Source organism: Condylura cristata, unplaced genomic scaffold (genome assembly GCF_000260355.1).
Source record: "Condylura cristata isolate star-nosed mole 26May11 unplaced genomic scaffold, ConCri1.0 scaffold00007, whole genome shotgun sequence".
NCBI lineage: Eukaryota > Metazoa > Chordata > Mammalia > Eulipotyphla > Talpidae > Condylura > Condylura cristata.
The window spans coordinates 54487027-54509332 of record NW_004567108.1 but is presented as its reverse complement, the minus strand read 5'-3'; the positions used below and the strand labels follow the sequence as shown (position 1 = coordinate 54509332).

Here is a 22306-nt window from a genome sequence, read left to right as displayed (position 1 = left end):
TAGACCAAGACAGGTCTAGACATGGATAGGGCACTTTGGTTCCTGGCTGTTGGGTAGCCAACCAAGGTGTCTGTCCAGAGGAATTTCTTAGGAGAAGGGTGAAGAGCGAAGTGTCTGTACCTCCATAGATACATAAATTCCAAATCCAGGTTCAAAGAAGGAAATACTAAAGTAGGAAGACACCAAATTGGCCAGATTTGTTTCTGCAATATAGTGAACAGTCCTCCTTTGCTTTCTCAAGAATAATGTTTCTTAGATACTACTTAGAATCTCACACTCCTCTTCTAGAATTCAAAGTCAACCTTAACATCTGTGTTCTCTGTCACTTGGTACAGTACTCCAGATGGGAAAATGAATGGTCCAGTGACCAAGAAAAACTTCAGAAGATAAAGTGGTTTTAAATAGTAAATCAGAAGGCAAGAAAGGCTCTTGACAACAAGGCCTTCAGGAAGCCCTTCAAATATCAGGAAGCAAAAATTTAAAAGTATAGATTAGGAGTTACTTTTTTTCTTAGTGTCAAAGAAGGGGAAGGAAATTTCTAGAGGAAAAAGACCAGAAAGAAATCACAGAACTGTAGAGGAAATATGAGTGGGGAGCGGGAGAGGTTAAGTGAAAAACGGTCCAGTAATACCAAAGTAAGCCGTATTCTTGTAGACATAGGGTCTTTGTGCAAGCACACCAGTGACTTGACACTAACCTGAGTCGGAACCCACTGAGTCCTTGAGACTCTTAGTGCAAAGCTTCCCAGCCTCTACCCAGCTCACACTGCACCCTGGAGAGAAGGAAAAGGCACGGTAGCTCATAAGCTCATGATACAGCATTCATGATACAGTGTTCTGGGCTCTTCAGCCACTGGCTTAATTGCTGACTAGTTGAAACATTTCTTTCTCAATTGTTGTGATCCTGGAAATGCAAGGTTTGGCTACTATGACAGCCTGAGTTTTCTGAAATGCAGACCGACAAGATAGGCAAGAGATTCATAACAAAGAACTCCAGTGATGTGCAAAATGATGTAAAAATAAACTTTGTAATAAAAAAAAAAACTCCAGTGAGGAAAAATGGGGAGAGGACCAGAGAAGAACAAGACAGCTGTCCAACTACCATGTAGGTCTGACCTCTGAAGAATTGTGGAGAGAATGAATAAAAGGGAGAAGAGATGGGAAGACTGGTCTTGAGCAGCAGCACAATGCTAAGAAACTTTTGGCAAATCCAACAGAGTATCATCGAGTCAGTCAATGAACAGAACAACTTGTTTTCTGTGAATGGACCTGCTTAGTGCTAGAGATTCTGTGAAGTTTGCTGCTTTGTTGGGCAGGAGGTATTTAGTGCCACTGTCTTAAATGACTTTTTTTTTTTTAAATCCCTGTCCTCTCAACTATGTGTTCATATATGTAGTCCATCTTCCACTGATAAAGACTATTTCTTTCAGAACAGTAGAAACAATTTATTAGTCCAGTAGAGAGGTATATTTGTATCTGTTAACATTATTTCTCGTTAAAATGTTATCACAGAGAATTTTCCATAACTTTTAAGCAGAGTGAAATCCATCAACTAGAATTTACAGTGTACATCAGTTGAATTCTACAGTGTAATTTTTTGAACGTTTTTGTATGACTTCAAAGCTTCTTTGTCCCTGAGTTTAGAACACGAATATGGCAGAAGAATGATAGCTAAGAAGTCAGGAGAGAAAGGGGGAGTGCATGGCATGGTAGAAAGAGCTCTTTGAGATCAACCAGGGGACCTAGATCACTTTTTCAGTCTGACTAACAACTTGTATTATTGGAATCAGCACCTTAACCACTCTGGGAATATAGTTTCATCTATAAATTTATGACCATTTAATAACTACCCTGACTCCAGTTCTAATCTTTTGAGTGTATTTTGCTTGTTAACTCCCACTTGCTATTGTCAGATTCCAGTGAAGGTGCAACTGAAATGATCCATCGAGAGAAACCCTGAAAGAGAGAGTAGACTATGCACAGTCCAGACTGTAGGGTGTATGTGTGGGTACTCCAGAGCCACTGCCTGGCTTATAATCCTAGATTTACTAATTTACCACCTACTGAGTCAGAGTGGATTACGCTCTCTGTGCTTTGCCACACACATCTTTAAAATGACGAGTGTAGGCACGTAACATGGTATTATCTCTTTGAGTTAGGTGAGATTGTTTTTGTAAAGTATTTGACATGGTGCTTAGCTCACAGATTGTTGAACATCAACCAGTATGATTGTTACATGTTAAATGTAGATATACCTGTGATACTATGTAGGGTGAAGCCACACCTCGTATTACCATTTCTACCTATTGTAAATTAAAATTTTCCAGAATGTCAAGTTCTTTTTCTAGGGAAGTGATGTATGGGGGGAAAAAGTCACTTTTGTCACTTCACTTGGTTGATAAAAGCTAATGTCCAGTTAGCTGTCATAAGAAATTGTTCTCCTGAATGAAAGATGAAAGCCAAAGAACTAGAGGGATGGTAGAGATAAGATAGAAAAGGCAATGCCAGAAATGGGAAATGATGGGATGGAAATAGTGTCTTTCGTTAGGTCCCCAAATAATACTAGTCTAAATTCTTAATATATTAGCTATTCCTGAGATGCCAGAGAAACAGTCTGTTATTTGTTTCCTTTGAGGTAAACTGAATGAAATTCATCTAATTTAGATACTCTAGCTTCCAAAGAATCTAGAATGCACTTGCATAGACTGACCTCCTCTGCCTCAATGATGAATGAAAATCTCAGTCACATTCCAAGATTATTATGGGCCAGAGACATCAGCACTGCCTTCCCATAGTGTTAAAATTTATAGAAATGCACACATATACAGATACCTCCTGCATGAAGCCTTTGGGTAGATGATTTGACCTAAACTTGCAAGGATATTTCTCAGAAATGTTCTGCCAATAAGTCTGTGGAAAAGTCACTTAATTTTGTTGTAACTTTTTTAATTTTCACAATAAGATGATTTGCAACAGATGGAGGATTAATATTGGAACCTCTTCACAGGACATTCTGAGTAATACTGGTCCCTTCACAAGACACAGCCCCATAGATAAAGGGGAAACTTCTCAGACATTTAAAAAAAATTTTTTTCAATATTCCTTGGGTAGAGACCAAGAATTTGTAATGACTTTACTTGGGGCAGCATCAGATGGTGATCCCATTAGGCAGCATGAACTGATGAGGAATGATAATGGACATGGAGAGACCGCACTGAGGCCTTCTTGCTAACCACGAGACTCTGGCTTCTGGTCCAGGGCAGTAGGGTAATTATTGCTCAAATATTTTGCTGGTGTTAACTTACTAAGTGTTCTCATTGGTCAATGTTTATTTTTTAGATTTTTAATATTATAAAACTTTGGGCTATTGAAAGTGGTTGCAACTAAAGTCATTTGATTGAATAAAGATTTAGGAAACTTTTTCCTTCCTGGATTAAATTAGAACTGCTTTTATTGAGTGAGCACTATACCTTTCAGAGGCCATTTCCATCTGACTTCAGGGACCTGAACCTCTCCAGCATTGTTGCCTGTCAGAAAGGCTCAGCCTACCCAGAATGCATCGACCTTCCCCTATTCTCAGCAGAAGCATGGATCCAGAACTTCTGCAGGTCAAGCTTCAATACTTCAATACTCACATAACGTAGGAATGCCTTTCTAAATGGCTCTTCCAGAAGAGGAATCATTACTTCAGATAGTTACTTCAAAGTCCATCATATTTTCTATAACTCCACACTCTTAACTGTTCCTTTTAACTCTCACCTCAGATCCTCCAGTGTCCACCTCAAGTTTAGTTTATCACAAAGGTTTCCCATCGGTGTGCCAGTGGTCTCAACCACAGCAGTAGTCTAATTAGTAACTCTCGTCAAGTAACCTATTGGGAAGCTCCTTGGGTAACACTTGTTAATTCTTTCTCTTCCTTGTGTGTCTCACTAAGTGCATGTGCTCTATCTGGTCCCTCCAGCTCATCTCTAATCTACTTGAACATGAAGGTCTGTTAGATTTAGTCTTCTAGTTCTCACAACCTTGTCTCTTATACTGACTGATTTATTTCTGATAACTGATTGGACATATAGTATCCACTTGAGACCTGTTTTCTTAAGAAATGAAAACAAATATACCAGGCATCAAATGGAAAGCTATGGAACTTGGAAAACATCTTCTCAAAAACAGGAAATATTGGGCCCTCCCTGATGGTGCAATGGGTTGAAGCACAGCACTATGAAGCTAGCTGCACCCTCTTCAGCATACATTTGATCCCCAGCCAGGGGGATGACCCACTGGAGGAGCAGACCTTTGCTGTCTGGCTCTTTGCTCCCCTCAGCAGTGTACTTCATCAATCTGCCCGTTCTGCTCCCCACTCACCACTCCTGCACCTCTGGCCTATACCCCAGTTCTGTATCAAATATTTTTTAAAAAGGAAATATCACTTGTAATTTATTTCAGGCATTTGATTTTTTTTGACACCCTGAAGACCTAAACTTGTCTTAAAAATAGATATTTAAAAGTGGATGCAAATGGGAATGACTTAGTAAGTGAGCAGGGGACATACCTGAAGGTCATGAAATGTAGAAATAATTTTTAAAATGTTAACTCAATCTTTTTATCTAATTATTACCCCTACTGTGGGTTACAAACTGAGAACTGGGTTTCTGTAACCGGCAAATATTTCCTGATGCTTGGCTTGTTAAGTTAGGGACATTAGGGGAAGGAGTATCTGGCTGGAAAATAAACTGGCATTGCAAGTGCAAATGGTAGAACCAAATGCAGATTTTATAGGTCAAGTAGAACTTTTGGAAGTCTAACAAGTTTTGAAAATTAATTGTAGATGGGGCTCAAATGACATTTTTCTTGCTGTCTGTAATAAGCAGTCAGTAAGCTGAGTTTGGGACCTAGACCAAATACTGGTCTTTAGCTTCTTAAATTATAGCTTAGTGACCCCAGCTCAGAAGCCCTCGTAATTTTAGAAAAATTAGTCCCATAAACGAAGAACCAGAGCATAAATAACCAGGGCTCTTTCCTTCCAGAAGAGAAATGTGAACTTTCTTCCCTTTCAAAGTTATTGTTTCTCTAATCCCAGATGCTTTGACACAGTTTTCCTCCAAGTTGCAAAACAGAAGGAAATCCTTTTATAGTTTAATTTTCAGTCCTCATCTGGAAAGGTTTGTCCTTAACAAATGTAAGAATCATATGCCTTGTCTGAGAAGTAAAAAAGAAAAATGGAAAAAACACTTGAGCAAGTGCTTCTCAAATGTTAGGTGTGTGAGTGACCTTGGACTAAGATGCAGATTCGCTTCCTCAAGGCTTGGGCTGGGGGCTGAGATTTTAATTTTTAACAACCTTTCCAGACTGTATTATTTTGAGTAGCAAACCCTACAGGACAGAGGGTACATGTGCTCTCTATACTATAGGATGCAACTGAAGGAAATAATGACAAAGAAATGCCACCTTTCAACACTTTGAGACATTGAGCAAGGATGGAAGGTGAACACTGACTGTTTTGAAAATGGCGGGACCATTTATTAATGCATTAACTTGTGTTTTCTTCCTGCTCTTATTGTAAAAGGCCATCAAATCTGACACTCTTGGCTACAGGGGATTTGTGGGTCTAGAACAGTATGTTCCTGGATTTTTGTTTGATTTTTTTGCTTGTTTTTTCCAAAAAAATATTGGTGAGCATCTTTAAAGTCATGGAGAGCTAGGAGAAGAAAGTAAAAGGCTGTGATGAATACAGAGGAAGACTATGGGTTGTGTTTGTTTTGGTAAATGTTAATCTCTTTGTGAGATCTCCAAAGGCCCTGTGGTGAGCTTGGAATAGGAAATAGTTATGTCCCATGGAAACAGCTGAAATTGAATATCTCCCCAACCTGGTAAGAGGCAGGGAGACTGAGGCAGGCTTAAATCAATTTTAGAAAATGCTGCTTGAAATAGGGCATCTTTTGCACCCTGATGACTTCTGCCCAAAAAATGTACACCTGCTTCCCACAAAACCTGTATGTGGACAGCGTCTAGAGATGGGTCCCTAACTGCAAGGGGGCAGGGGGGAAGCTACCCCCCAAGCTTTTTATACTCACAGCAAAAAACACTGAAGAGAAAATAGATTCTGGACAAATAACCACATGTAGCTAAGTAAAAACTGAGTAAAGGAGGCATACATATCCCACCACATAAACTTGAACCTTTAATTTTGTGTGATTATATGCACTGAGCATATAATGCTGTCACTCATAACGTTTGTTTAGGTTGATACCTTGCATGTTTTCTGAGAAATAATTTTACATCCAGTTCATGGTGTCTGGTTGAATGCTGGGCTGCTTCAGTAAGATTTTGGTTATTCTCCAAACTCTATGTTTTCCATTATCATGGCCTCATTTTCCTGCTCATTAATGATACTGAATTGCTTTTCTTTAAATCTTGACAAATACTGGTCATTTCTAGACTGAATACTGCTGAGGTCAAGTAGCCAGCGAATATAACTTTCATGAAGGCAGCTACCACTCACTATTACTCCCTTCGTGCCTGTGTCACCTGGCTTGATGGCAGATGTTTCAGAAATTTGTTTTTTCTAGGAATAAACAGAAATAGCTGTTTATCTTGCTGTCATCAGCACCTCATAAATGTTCTTGTCTATCTACAGATAACCACTGAAATGTTGTAATTTAGCTTCACTTTTCTGAACTTTTGGCAGGAGGTGTATGAGCCTTGACTTCTGCAGAGTGAGTCTGCCTGGATGACAGACTTGAATGTCTTTCACCAGAGCAGCCTTACTTTAGAATGAACAGAGTGAGTCTTTATATCAGAGCAAGATTATTCCCTTAAATGAAAGTGTCTGAAATCTTCTAGAACATTCCAACATGGCAACCGTGGAGTCCACTCAGTAGGATGAAAAAATTTTGACATAGCTTTTCCTCAACTCCCTGCAAAGTAGATGAATCAAAATTTATTTTTCTTTCTCAATAAGTTAAAATTTTGCAAAACAAACACTTGTGCTAATTTTTGGACCCTCTGGGTTTGACAGTTCAGCTGACACAAATTTATTAGGTATGTGTCTCAGTGCTTGATGGAAAGGGTGGTAACTGAGGGGGAGGTCACTACCTACTGAAGGAGGGAAGTGAGGGGGATGCTCTTTCAAAAATTTGGCAGGACATGTAGAAAAGGAAACTTTCACACAGAAGTCAATTCTTGTTGAGAAAGCCCTATTTAGCCAGGTCTTCTAAACAAGTAGGAACAATAAAGAATAATGGCTATGATCTCAGTATTCTCAGAGTTCATTCCTGGGCTATTGCAAGAGCCCCATGGATTTCCCAAACCCTCAGGCTGACAAGCTCAACTCCCTAGGAGAGCCAAATGCTTCTAGTCTGTGTTGTAAGGCCATCTGTCTCCACGCCAATGTCCAGCTTGTCCTGCATCTCTTCCCAGGGGTGTCGATATAAGGGCATTGCTGTGGCCATGGTGAGGGTGTGTATCTGGGAAGAGGTGCAGGAAGAGCTGGGCATGTCTTGCACCCATATTATTGTTCTGGTGCACAGTTTTTCCCTCACTGGTCCATCTGTGTACATTTTATTTTGCAAGCCTACAAAACCTGCCCCAGTCCCGTCACTTCCCTTAAAAGTTAGCAAGCTGCTGCTGTTGTACTGCTTTCACTTCCAGAACTTCATGTGCATCGAGTTCTAAATATTTTCATCTGTGGCCCCTCCCTAGTGACACATAGGATTAAAGCACACCACTACGATGCTAGCTGCAGCCACTTCAGCACAAGTTTGATCCCCACCCCGGAGGTGATTCACATGGTGCAGCAGACCTCTCCTGTCTTGCCTGTGGCTCCCCTCAGCATTGTACTCTGTTGATCTGCCTGTTCTCCCCATTCTCTCTAGTGAATCCTCTCACCACCCCTGCATGTCTGGACTGTACCCCTGTTCTGTATGCACAAATAAATCTTTATATGTATATGTATATTTCAGCTGTAAGAGGCCCCCAGTGGCCCTGTCCTTAGTTTTGGTCTCCAACTAGACTGATTTCTCAGCCCAAGGATCATATTCTCAACCATTTTATCTTTGCCCACAAAACCTAACAGAATTGCATTTAAGGATTGCCTCTACAATTATATTGATTGAAATGATTATATATAGTCAGTTTGCCATCTCAGCACTTTTTATTATCACGAAATGGGTTTAGGGAAGACATGCCCAGAAAATATGGCCATATCCACTACTTACTTTTATACATGCTTCCAGTTATGAAAAATTGATATTGTGGTTACCTTAAAATTGTATTCTAGAAGAGAAACTTGAAAGGATAAACATATTTGATGGCTTCAATTAAAGAAAAGAGCATTACTATAAATCTCACTATTTCTAAAGATATCTATTGGTGTGAATCTACTATGAGCACATATCCAGTATAAAAACAAAGTAAATTTTTTCCTAGGCTTTTTGGATAGATTCTAGTTATGGAAAAATAAGCATTACAAATAGTCACCGTCTAATGTGACTTCAAAGAACTTCTTTGTAACCTTAGTGTCCGCCATGTTATGTTACTCCTTGATAGCATGCGTGTTTATTTGGTACAACCATCCTCATGGTAATAACTGTAGCAAATACTTTCATGCCATGTGCCTCCTGCAGTCTTTAAGAAAAAGCACTGGTGGGAAGGTGAATCCCATTTATAGTAATGCTATTTTCTTAGTGAAGAATTAAAAATCTTCAGAATGGAGCCAATTAACCAGGGAAGGTTTTGTGAAGGAGAGTGTTCTCAGGGAGTTGGAGATTTTGTGTGAGAAGAGAAGGGAAGCATGGAAACATCAGCAAAAGAGACTAAGAAAAGATTAAAGACAGGAAAGAGTTCAGGCTGATGGTAAGGACACTATCTTGGGGTCTGTCTTGCGTGAAGGCTACCAGTTTGCATTAACAGGTTGTGGGAAAGAAGTTGTAGGCATAATCAGTGTTGCATTGAAGAATTTGGAATTCTCCAGTGAAGACAGGGTGCCATTTGAGTCCATAAGTGAGGGTGAAGCAGAATGAAAGTTGTGTTTTAGGAAAATTAATCCCACAGGAATGAAAAGAATGGGCTGATTCCCTGCTCAGGGTAGGGAGTGAGCATGAATGAAGAAATGATAATGGAGGGAAGCAATAAATGGGAAGAAAAAGGGTGGAGCCTAAGAAAGAAACACAGGAAAGAAAGAACTAATGGTAGGTTCTGATAACTAATGAGAAAAGGCAAAATCAGAGACCAGTCTAAAGTTTTTCAACCTGAGTCTAAGAAACCAGTAATGCTATTGCTGAGGTTAGGGAAGAGATATTAGCTACTCTTTTGACTGCCAAGTATTTGCATTTAAAGACTTTGCCTCCTTTAACAGCCTTTTATGCCCAGCTAAGCAAGTTAGCAACCACTTGTTGCTAATTTGTAAGGATTGTCATCAGGTTTCCAGGAAAATGCTTACAGCCACATTATTATACTTTCAGCCACAAAATACCTACAGCTTTTAAATCCATTGACAATAAGATAATAGTAGAAAGTAGAGAAAGCCCCCATTACTACAGGCCCAAGGGTTTAATGCATGCATTTATCCACTCAACAAATATTTATTGAATACCTACTCTGTGCCAGGAAAGTTGCTTCTTGCTTTTTTTAGGCCTCATATACTAGTATGGAAAAAATGAAAGAACTCAGCCCCGAGATAAATGAGGGCTGTGAAAATGAAGTGTGGCACTGTCTTAGAAGTGACTGGGGTAACTCAAGATTATTTGTTCATAGAACATGTCGCTGGGATGATCCCATTTGAGCTGAGGCCCAAGTTAAACAAAGGTCATTTGTGTAGAGGTGGAATGAACTTGGCGAGTTGCAGGGATAGGGCTTAATGATACAAATATGGCACCAAGAAGTAAAATGGAATCAGAAGCAAACGACTCTTACAGTGCATCCAATAGGAGCCAGCACAGGGAGCATAATGAGAACTCATTCTTGCCATTAGAAAATGAGCAGGGTAAGCCGTGAGGCTGACCAGCAGTAGATCCAAATTCATTGGGAAATTCATTTCCCAAGTTTTCTTGTTTTAGCCATCAGGTATATCAGTTTCATCTTAAGATGGGTGAAAAAGATGAAGCAAAGAGAACATGTCATCCTATACCTTCTATTTCTCTTAAATTTTCTAGAATTCTTCAGATCATATCTTTATTCAGCATTAGGAGAGGACAGGAATGCCCTCCACCCAACTCTACCTGCACATGGAGCTGGGGTAGGGTCAGATACCCTGGAGGGGCTCGAGCTATCTGGGGGAGACTGGCTGCCTAAACAAAATCAAGATTCCATGAGGAAAAATGAAAGGGAGAAAGGCTGTCTGGGCGGGCAACCAACCACGTTTATTGCATAAGGGATTTTGGTGACTAATAGATGGTGTTTGATCTTGACTTTGACTACATTGAAAACTTTTTTGGAGAATTTGACACTGAATAACATCTTATTCATGCTTTAAAATTGTCATCCTGTTTAATGTTTCAATAGTCAACTGAAAAGGACAAAAGTGGATTTTATAAAACTAGTTAGAGGCTATTCAATCATCCAGGCAAGAGGTGGTAGGTGCTTGGGCTCTGATAACAGTGAAGGAGATAGAAAGAAGTGGAATGAAACTAATATAACTTGTTAATGAGTTAAATGAATGGGGTAGGAATTGGGGAAAGAGAAAAAAACAAAGAAGACTTAAAGGTTTGGGGCTTAATTAGCAGGATGGGTGGGGAAAAAATTTACAGATATAGAGAAGGGATGAGAAGGAACAGGTTTGTCAGGTATTACTCAATTAGACTAGGATTGAGATACCTGGTGGACTTTAATGTAAGATGGCAGAAGCTGAGTAGAGTTTGTTCAATGGAGAGGCTCAGTCTGCAGATGGAAATTTGGAACCATCAACAAATGACATTAAAGCCATGATACTTGATGAGACTCCTCTTGCAGGAAAAAAAATAGTGAAGTAGGGAAACAGTGAGTTCTGTGACAGTACAATTATTTGGGGCTCCAAGCAGAGGAAGATAAGTCAAGCAGAGATAAGAATCGGTGAAATAAGAGGAAAACCAAACAAACTAGGCATCATGGAGATAGAAAACTTATTTAAGATGTATTTATTTGTACATATAGAAGTAGGGTGCAAGCCAGAGGTGCAGGGGCAGTGAGAGGATTCACCAGAGACAGAGTGGGGAGCAGAACAGGCAAATCTATGAAGTGCACTGCTGAGGGGAGCAGCAGGCAGTCAGGAGAGGTCTTCGGTGCCATGTGGGTCACCTCCAGTACCAGGGATCAAACGCACTGAAGCGGCTGAAGCCAGCTTGCAGTGCTGCGTCCTAACCTTTTTAGCCACCAGGGAGGGCCTGGCAACTTATTTCTTAAAGGCAACGGCCCACTTTGTCAAATGCACCTCAAAGGTTGAGTAATTTAAGAATGAGAAGGGACCACTGGGTTTGACAGACAGGTTTCGTAGAGGGGCAGGGACAGAAATACAGCTGAAGTGGAGTCAAGAGAAGACACCAGGAGCTGCAAGACAGTTATTCAGACAAGGCTTAAAAGACCCAGAAGTAGGAAATTTCTGGGGCCTCACCGATGGTACAAGGGGTTAAATGTCAGTACTATGAAGCTAGCTGCAGCCTTTTCAGCACGAGTTCCATCCCCAGCCAGGGAAGTGACCCACATGGCACAGCACACCTCTCCTGTCTTGCCAGCTGCTCCCTTCAGCAGTGTACTTCATCTATGTGTTCTGTTCTGCTCCCACTCTGTCTCTGGTGAATCTTCTCACCACCCCTGTACTCTGGCCTGTAACCCCAGTTGTATGCATCAATAAGCTTTAAAAAATTAGGAAATGTCTGGGTGTACAAACTCCCAAGAATATAAGATTGGAGCATACTTTCCTGGCAATTTTTTTAAATGTTTTTGTTTTTTTGTTGTTTTTATTTTTGTTTTTGTTTTTTTCTTTATTCTTTAGAAAGACAAATGTACTGTTAGGGTTTTCATTTGAAACAATACTGGTGGCCCAACCATTTCTGACTCCTAACAGGTGCTTTCTCCCTATATGTTCCTTCCATGACAAATTTGGATTCCCCAATTTTGGAAGAGACTAATGACAGAAGAGCCTGTTGGGGTCTCCTGTACATAGGTATTACATCAGTTACTCTTTAGTGGTAGTGGCTACTGCTAGAACACTTATTAAATGTAAATATAAAAGTTAATTTTACATACATAAAAATTTTCTGCCTTTGCTGAGCAACAGAGTCCCAGATCTTCATGGCCCCCATCCATCTTAAGGTGTATTCCTCAGCCTTCTTAACTTACACCAGAAAGTACAGCACAGCAGAAGTTGTGTGGAGGCCTGCCCTCTCCCTCGCCCTCACCTCCTGGCCTCAGCACAATAAAAACTCTGTTTAGAACTTGGCTAGCTGCTGCTTTTCCCACATTCGATCAGGGAACACTTAAAGCCATACAGAGTCCCTGTCCTGCCAGAAAGCCTATGGGCAGGATGCCCCCTCGGCCCTCTCTATGGCCGACACAAAGACACACTGTGCAGGCAGCTATGGCCAACACCAGGCCACCTATGGATAATCAATAGGCTTTTGATTTTTTTTCTTTATGTCCTGTTGCCATCACATTAACCATAACTCAAGCAAGAAAGCAAAATTTACACACTACACTGCAAAACCTCGCCTGCCATAAAGCTACAAAGAAAATGTTGCCCCTTTTTAGTTTAAACATATATCTTCCAGAAACAGGTTATTAAAATTTTTTCATTCAGTGTTACTTTCTGTGTTATATCAATGTGTGATTTGATTAAATGTTTTGACTCTAATTTTAATTGTCCATTTTGGAAACTCTTTAAAGTTAGATTGAGAGTTCAGTTTCAGTGTCCATAAATGCTGCTTCTCTTGGAGCCAAAAAGTACAGAAAGCACAGGAAAAGGACAAGGTTCAAAAAAATCAGCATCAGGTGTCTTGTTGCCAAGGTCTGTGTCTATGGTGGACTGTCACCTTAACCACCTCCACTCACATTCTGGTAGAACTTCACTTTCCACTGCACAATGATTTTTTGAATTGGCCCTGTGTTTAGCCACAAAGCGGAGTTTTCAACAATTTCTCTTCAAAATTGGTCTTCAGAAAAGGAATCTAAAATTCTGATTCAAGTACCTGAAAGAAACTGTCAGTTTTCTGTTTTCTTTCACTGTACACAAATGTGACAAATACATCTATTTAATGTATATGGCCTTGCACTAAAACTATTACCTAATATATTAGCCTATAATCCAAAAGCTAATAAAAAGATAGGTTGTTAGAACAAAGGCCCAGGTAGCCAAGATACTACAGATATTTATTGAAAACCTCTGTATGCAAGATTAGAAAGGATTAAATGTTTCTTGATTTTTGAGGGATTTTTAATTAAAGATTTATTTATGCATACAAAACTAGGGTACAGGCCAGAGGTGCAGGGGCAGTGAGAGGATTCACCAGAGACAGAGTGGGGAGCAGGACAGGCAGATTGAGGAAATACACTGCTGATGTTATAGGGCAGCCCAATTCTGTTCCAGAACAGGAGGAGAGGGACACCCCTGAAGCCCCAAAATCCTGCCTGCTCTAAGTGGGTTCTGCCATCTGCCCTGTTACACTGAGGGGAGCAGTGGGCAGGTTGGGAGAGGTCTGGCTATGTGGGTCACCTCCAGGGCGGTGGTCAAACTCATGCTGAAGGGGCTTTAACTTCTTAGTGCTATTCTTTAACCCACTGCGCTACCAGGGAGGGCCCGCGCATGTGTCAATTCTTATTCCCACCACAGCTAGTGTCAATGATGTGATGCCACTGGACAAAGTTGGGAAAAGTTTCCAGCTGCAACACACCCTCTGAGTCACCATCTGAATTTCAGGCTTTATTAAAATCTATCTATTGTTTGAATGAGTGAATTTACGGATATTTGAGAAAACATTCTAAGGGCGGAGACACTTCTGCCTTCCTCCCACCCCTCAGTCTGAACTTTCAGTAGTCTCTCAGGCTCTCCTTCCAGCCTTAGACCTTTGGCCTTTACTGGCCTTCCCAGGATTGATCTTGGCCCAGAGCCAACCTGTGATTCCATTTGTTTCATGTATGATCGCTCTGGGCCCTTTCTATCATGAAGCAGAGACGACCAAGTTACTGCGCACTGCCCAGCACTGATGTCCCTGCTGTTCTCCAGAATGAAAAGCAGTTTTAGTGGTGGCTAGCTGGGCAAGACAATTCACTAGGCCTTCCTGTCTTGGGGAGGGAAAGCCTGAACATTTGCTGGGAGACCTTTCAGAAGGAAGGTGCCAGCACTCTCAGACACCAGCTTTTATATTAACTGCTCCTGTTAGTAGTCCTCAAAAAAAAAAAAAAACAAAAAAAAAACAAACAAAAAAAAACTCCAAGGAGCACATACTGGTTTTTGTTTTTTTTTTAACTGAACATAAATTCTCAACAATAGACAAAGAGTTTATTATACTAGATAATCAAAGTGAGGATTATGAAACCTGAACCAGGAAGCAATCTGACAGATTTTACTCTGAATCAACACACGTTTGGATTTCATTTATATAGGTAGAAACAGGGAGTCATTGGCATTAAGAATGTAACTATTCTGGAAAGTACTTTCTAGTTCTAAATTATCCTGACCTAAAGTTAATTCTGATACTATAGCAAAGCAGTCAGGATTTAATCTCCTTTTAAAAGAATGCCCTGCAGAGATACAAAGACTGGGTGCCCATTGTTATCTTTATCTTGCTCTTTGGTCAGCAATGGATATGAAAAGACTGACTTTACCTTCAGGCAATAGAATTCCTGCCTAAGAGACAGGATGGAGCCTGTTTACCTTGGATAGTCCATGAAGATGGCTTTGACTCAGTGTGCTCACTAGACTGCTAGGGTTCAGGGCTGTTCCCCAGACCCCAGAAAATTTTGCAAAACATTCATATCATTAAGATACTGTGCTCTTATCACCCAAGAGCTCCATTGGGAAGATCAGGCTCTAGTATCTGTCTTTAATGGCAAACAGATGTCTGTGGATTGTGTGCGAGCCTGTGTCAGGGGGATGTGTGTGTTTGTTTTATATATATATATATATAAAATAGTTTATTTTTACAGCATATTGTACATTTTTCCATCTCAGTTGTAATCCCCGTGGGCTTCACAACACCAAATCACCCATGTGCCATCACCATAGTCCAGTGCATTTCCCTCCCGGCACTGTTTTTGATCCCATTCCCAGGGGGATGTGTTTTTAAAGGCTCACCAAGGAGAGCACTGTGGGGCAAGAAAGAAAGTTGGGAAGGCTGAAGTCATCAAGAAACATCCACACTTGTCCCTCTAACTGGGAGAATGCAAAAGTTTTCATCTCCCACTTCCCCACATTATTCTTCTCACCTTGAGGCATCACATTTTACATTCCCAGTGCATGTGGCTGCTGCAGATTTATGTACCATGTGCTTTTTATTATTTCTCTTGAAACTTCTGGAAGATTGTAATGCAGCTTTTTGAGCATTAAAGGATGTTTGAAATCACCAGCAGTGCTGCTTTTTTCTGTCAAAATTATCTCCCATAACAGGCTCTGTAATCTACTGTCTAAGGCCTTCGTGAAGATCTGGAGAGATAGTACTGTCTGTTTGAAAGACCCAAAGATTTCCTGTTCAGACTACACAAACTTCTTTAGAGCTGCCAAGAGTCAGAATGTGCACAAGGTAATACATTTCAATTCAGGAGAAACTGTGGAGGGTAATTCAATTAACCCAGTGAGCTACAAAAGGGAAATTCCAGGTTAGAACCACCACTGCCCTTCAGAAGAGACTTGGTGAGCCCAGGGGCAGTCTTGACCCAGAGACAGTTGAAGCCCAGAATCTGCTGGGCAACATCACCCCTGACTGCAATGGAAGAGGCCTGGCTGCTGGGGAGTCCTACCTGGTGGCTCAGGAACTGACCCCTGAGGGACCTTTCTGCTCAAAGCCTCAGCAAGTGACCCCAACAATAAAACTTTCCATGGTATCTACAACATTCAAATAAATCAGCCTGTGCTGCATGAAGTGATTCCTCTTGAACACCAGCTATGGACATGGGGAAGCCCAAAGTGGGGTCTGCAGAGGACACAGTGACTCCCAGCAGAACCAGAGAGCAGCATACAGGGAGAGGGCCCCAACCATGTTGTGAGAACTGCCTGACTGAGGTATGAAGTGTGCAAGTTAAACATGCAGATCTTAGTATACAATAGTGGTCTGGAAAGCGCTTCAGATGTTAAAAATCCAAGCAGGAAAAGTTTCTGGAATATAGGCAAGGATAAATGGACTTAAAAGACAGGGAAAGTAGTCAAACTTGAGATTTCCAAGGGGAGACGCAATTGACTGGAAAGAAGTTATTCTCTTTTAGCCCAAAACCCAATGTTTAAAGTATGTGTAATTCCTCTTCATTTGTTCCATTTATTTCTCAAACTGTTTTCCCACAAGGGGCCAGGCCCTCTGCTCTTTGGGGTTACTGAGATGAAAGAGGTAGCTGCCCCGTGGAGACCTCACTGCATGTTCTGGGACAGAAGAGCAGTCTATGAAGCTCTGGGTGGTGCCCAGAACACACCCTAGTGGGGTAGTAAACCTGAACCCCACACCCCCAGCCAGTTTTCTCAAGATAAAATTGACATAAAACACTGTCTAGATCTAAAAGGTGCTCAGTGTTAGGCCAGGCAGTGCAGTGGCGCCAGAGGGCCCCCTGACCTTGTGGCCTGCTGATAGTGTCCAGGAGAAGGCAAATGTCATGACTAGACTGGACTCCACCCGCATTCCTGGTTGTGCAGGTGGGGCCTTGCCTGGGCCTTGGCTGTTCCAAGCTACACTCCTCCCTCTGCCTACTACTCTTGGTTATAAATTTCACGGGGAAACCAACCTCGTAGAACAAGGTTGATGTAACGAGTATATTTTTAAAAATTAAAAAATAGTTTCTCCCTGCACTCCTTGGCACTGTCCCTCTTCCTTAGAGTCCCGTCCAACAACTGACCCCAATACACCTCTCTTCTCTAAGACTGTTGGTGTGAGCTCCTCTCGGCAACACCTTATACACAGTGTCATGGTTTGCTACATGTATATACTGCAAAATGATTATCACAATCAGAGGATGTCTTGACGTTGAGGTTTTTCTGACAGTTCAGCATCACAATCATAAACTAATGGTAATGATAACTAACTTTAACCAGTAGTGTTTTTCATTTTTTTTAAGGTGATTGTTGTTGTTGAAGTAGCATTGGCTTGTAACATGCTACAGGTTTCAGATATACAGCATTATAAATCAGCATCTCTATCAATTAATTTCTGTCCTTCACCATGCAATTGACCCTTTTACTGAACTTAACCCCTCCCCTGCCTCCTTTTCTTCTGGCAGCCACTACTTTGTTCTTAGTGTCTGAGAGTTTTGTTTATTCCTTTGTTTTATGTCTTTATCTTCCACATATGAGTGAAATCATAGTGTTTGCCTTTCTCCATTTGACTTATTTTACTCAGCCTAATATCCTGGAACTCCATCCATATTGTTGCAAATGGCAGGATGTTATCTTCTTTGATATATCGTTGAATGGTGTTATTTTGTGTATATTTGTCAGATCATCTTTATTCAGTCACCTGTTGATGATGAGTACTTGGTGGTGTCCAACTCTTGGCCACTGAACAATGCTGCTATGAATACGGTGGTGTATATCTCTTTGAGTTAGTTGCTGCATTCAGTAAATTCATATATCTGTTAATCTCCCATTCTACAGAAAAAGAAACATCCAACTCTGTCATAATTTGGGCATAAATCGGACAAGTTAGGTTGTTTAGTTGTTGGGCAAGTCTCCCATGAGGATTTCCACGTAGGGCATTGCAAAGCAGTAATTCCACAGTGTTTGCAAGATCAAAATTAAGTTCTTTGGAAAGACCAGCCCAATATGCCCCTAATGTCTCCAGATTGCCACATCCTGGCTCAACTGCGTTCCACAGACAAACCCAGGTTGTGTCTTAACACTTACCTTTGCCCTTGACCCCAACTACCCCAACCATCCCCTTCAGAGTCTCTTCATCCCAAGGTCAGGATCCTTCCCAGGGAGTAATTTTCCCCTAGAAAATTACTGAACTTAGCTCGTCAGTACTTGCTAAGGCCCGTACCATGCGCTCACACTTCACCACCTCTTCCTTCATTGATCCCCTTCCAGAAACCTGTAGGCTGCCTGAGGCCAGGGGCTGTAACCAATGTATGTTTATAATGCCAGCATTTCAAAACCCCATATAAATACCCTGGAGTCCTCCCTCCATGCTTGTTACCCTTTGTTTGGTTTTTCACTTATCCTTTCCATCTAGAAGTTCTGTCTTTGACTAAGACAGACATGCCAATTGAGGGTGAAATGCCCATTTGCTGGGGTGGTACAGTTTTTTTCATTGTTTTCTTTGTAGCCAGCAACCTCTCGGCATTGGTATAAATCTGTGGTCCTTCTTCAAGGATGCCATTTGTTGCTTTTATGTCTTGATTCATCACATACTGTGGAGGGTGCTAGCTGAGTTGTGCTTTTTTGCTTCAAGAGAATGTTACCAAACACTGACACCATAAAGGGGAATGCACCAGATGTCTGTTTGCAAGAAAAGCTGAATCTACTTTGTGAAGAGCCAAGAGTGGCCAGGGCTCCCCAAGCATTTCTGGCCTGAGGTTTGGCTTCCCACATTCCCTTGGGGTCTCATAACTCACCCTCACATTCCATTTCAGTCATCATTCTGGAAAAAATTGTCAACTTTACTGCTGAATTCAGCCTGGAAACTGTTGTCCATTAGTTTTCTCCCTCTCGAGCTAAATATTGAAACTAACTTCCTGGTTAATTTTTACCAAATTAACACATGATTGTGTTCCATCTCATGATTAACTTAATTTTCCTCTTCCTGAGTTATCAAAATTTTCCCAAGGTGTATGTAGCTATCAGTTAAACAGGACGTTCACAGTTGGAAGTTACATAAACCTTTGAGCCAGCCAAACCTTGGTCCAAAATAATGTTTGAGACAAAACTTTGGACAATAAATGAGGGTAGTAAACAAACTATAGCAAGGAATTGGGGCTCAGGGTTCAGGTTTATTGTATAAAAATAATGAAGACCTACACTGTCAAGTCAGTGAGTCAACTTGAGGCGACTGTCATAAAATGCAGTTTTCCACATAAAAATCAATGTGTGGTATATTAGCTATTCTAGGAAATGTGTGTTTGTTTTTTTGGTCATAATTTGGGAGTAATTATCTGCCACAGATGAAGTTAATAAAATTTAGAGAAAATAAAACATACATACTTTTAGAACTAATAGTCACATCGAATTGAAATTGTTCATTCACCAAGACCCCCAAAGCCTAACTTCATTTGGAAAATACTCACACTTGATAGACACAACTGGAAAAAAAAAATACAAGAGTTCAAATCCTGAAGCATTTAATAGGAGGATCTTGACTTGCTCTGGTAGGTTGTATATTACAAACATCAGCTCCAATGTCTGCTCCCTACCAATTAACTATGTAGGGGAATTTATTGAAAAAGTACCTTGAAAATAGGGCAGATAGACAGAGGAGAGGATTTCTCATGCACTGAAATCCAGGATCATGGGACTGTCAACTCATAGCCCACTTCTTCTTCACTTCTTCATACCAGAGAAAGGTTTCTTAGATTGTTCCTGTAGGTTTCTATCAAGCACCAAAAGCACTGATAGTTTCACTGCTTTGGGGTGGTGCGTACTGAGTGAGGTGAGGCTGGACTGTTATCTGTCAAAGAATAACCTGGAGATGTGATCTGATGAAGGGAATCCTGGAGAAACACTCACATAACTATGGCTTACTTTTGTAGCTGAGATGCTCACAAAATGGCCCAGTGTAATAGCTCAAAATAGAATGACAACCACATTATTATTTTCCATTTTCCTTGTTTTTAATGCAACCTAAGTTTCATATCAAATAACAGCATTTACAATGGTTGACTCTTTGCCCATCTCCTGTCATAAAGTTCTGATTCTCTCTGGCCCAATTTTTCACTTCTCCCTCATTCCTTCTTCTTTCCCAGGATTGCTCTTACTGCTCTAAGAATAAGCTCTTCTGACTAAACTGTTTTACATACCATTTTAAAGAATGTATATCCCTCCTTAATTTCACAAGCAAGACTCAAGTTGAGATGCAAATGACACAGGAAGGTAGTTTTTCACTGTTTTGAGATGTCCAGGCATGAGACCAGAGGTGACTAAGACCAAAAAGCTTTTATTTGCTTTGATATTTATGAGTTCTTTTTACAGTTCTTTTTTAATTTAGAAAGAGAAGGGAGGGAATTATTGTGAGGTTGCGCCAAGTCACATTTTGTCATTTGAAAGTAAAGTTGTAAGAGTCACTTAGACCATTTTTTTCAGGGATGACTAATTGTTTCCTTCTTTCTGCTCCAGGCACGCCGACTCTCCTTAGCCAAGCGTCCCAGAGTCTGCAAAGAGTTAATCCAGGTCTACGGACAAGTAAGAATTTCTGCTCTTTGTCTGCCTTCAACAATTTTGTCCATGCTTTACTGTAATTCAAGTCATTATCTTTTAATGTATTTGGGGTATGGTAACTGGACAAATGGCTGAAACAACACTGATAAGCACAAAAAAAATTCCTTTTGTAACATCTATATGCCTACTTTTTTTTTTTCTTGACGTTGCTAATTTAGAAGTTAAATAAGGTCAAATTAATGAGAAGGGGGGAAAATTCATTGTGGTTCAACCATAGATTGAATTTAAGTGTCCTCTTCTTTCTCAAATCCTGTATCAAATTGTTATTGTTTATTTTGAGATTTCTTTACCTAGTAATCATATTAACAGATGGCTAAACATGTTCTTCATAATGCCTTATGATTCAAAATTCTGTTTCATGCAAACTTACAAACTATATCTTCTTAAAATGTCTTTGTGCACCCGCCTCTCACCCTCTTATCCCCAAGACTATCTCCTCTTATCCCCAAGTCTGAACTCAAATATCAGCTCTATTGGGAAGTTTCTCCAAATCCTCTTAGTCTAAGAATGTGTCCTGCCTCTCGGCTTCCTGGCAACTTTGTCCCTGGCTCCCTAATAGATAACTTGAACTTTTACTGTCTATGTTAGCATTGTACACAGAACTCTATGAATCGTGGAGGCTGCAGAAGTCAATTTGTTACATCAAACCTTAAAGTTCTTGTTTTATCTCTTTAAAAAAAAAAATCCTGATTACAGAGTAATCACTTAGCAATTAACTCCAGGGACGGATTTGATTTCATTAGAGGAATTGGGTGTTCTAGTCCACATCATACAATAAAGGCCAGGATAGACTGCTTTACTGAACTTAAACAGTTGCTCGTTCATTGGTAATTCTGGTATCATGAAACCATCATCTGGATTTTGACTAAGTTGCAGAGTAAATTTCTAATGTGAGATAAAAACATTAGTCCCTTGGAGGTGATTACAGTGAAAGTGGGTGTGTTAACAGACATCATCCTGCTATCGGGTATGCTAGACCACAGCCCTCCTGGTTTAGACATCCCTGATGTGCTAATTAACCCGAGGGTCTATAAGAGTGGCTATTTGGTTATGTTTGGGTTATTCCAAAGCCTTCACTCAGATGATGTGATTTGTCCTACCCAACTAGATGATAGATGGATAGGACTGCTTCCTTCCATGCAGAGGATGTCACACATACAGTGGAGGGACACACAATGATCAGAGTCCAGAGAAGCCATGAATGGGTTTGTCTTCCCACTACTCAATCATGTGGGACACTCTTGGTCTGGACCACTACCCAGGTGCCTGCTAAGCACCTAGGGAGCAGGGAACCCCAATTCTAACCCTGATGGGATTTCCATTATGAGCTAGTCATGTAAGCGAATTCTGGCTACATGGCCAGCCTTACCTATCAGCCCCTAGTTCTACTAAATTTAGGTGCAAGTAAGAAATCTAACTACACTACTGTATAACACGGACAGGCTGATATATCCTGCTGTGATATACCCTGATACAACTCATGGGCCCATAACTCTACTACCTCCTTAAGTCCACACACAATATTGCCAAGATCAGTAACTTGGAGAAAAGTGTGCATTAAATCATAGCAAGATTAACCCACGTGTTACATCACCTAGAGAATCACCTGTAGCTCTAATCTCCGCTTATGCAAAAGTCTCCGTGCCGTTTTTTAAGCCCTTCAGGGTTTGTTTTCTGTGTGATGAAAGAAAAGGCCTCATCTGTGAGAATGGGTATCTGTCAATGAGTGCATGCTAACAGGCCTTCCAGAGTAGATTCTTAAATAGTTTCTGGAAAT

The 22306-nt window shown here is 40.7% G+C and overlaps 1 protein-coding gene across 1 annotated transcript in view; it reads left to right on the top strand.

The window, feature by feature from the left end:
- Positions 1–22306, top strand: part of GHR (growth hormone receptor) — a 111058-nt gene that overhangs the window by 34500 nt on the left and 54252 nt on the right. The window contains exon 2 of the mRNA XM_004678346.2: positions 20428–20493. Within this exon, the coding sequence (XP_004678403.1) occupies positions 20428–20493 (66 nt within the window). The remainder of the gene's footprint in view (positions 1–20427; positions 20494–22306) is intronic.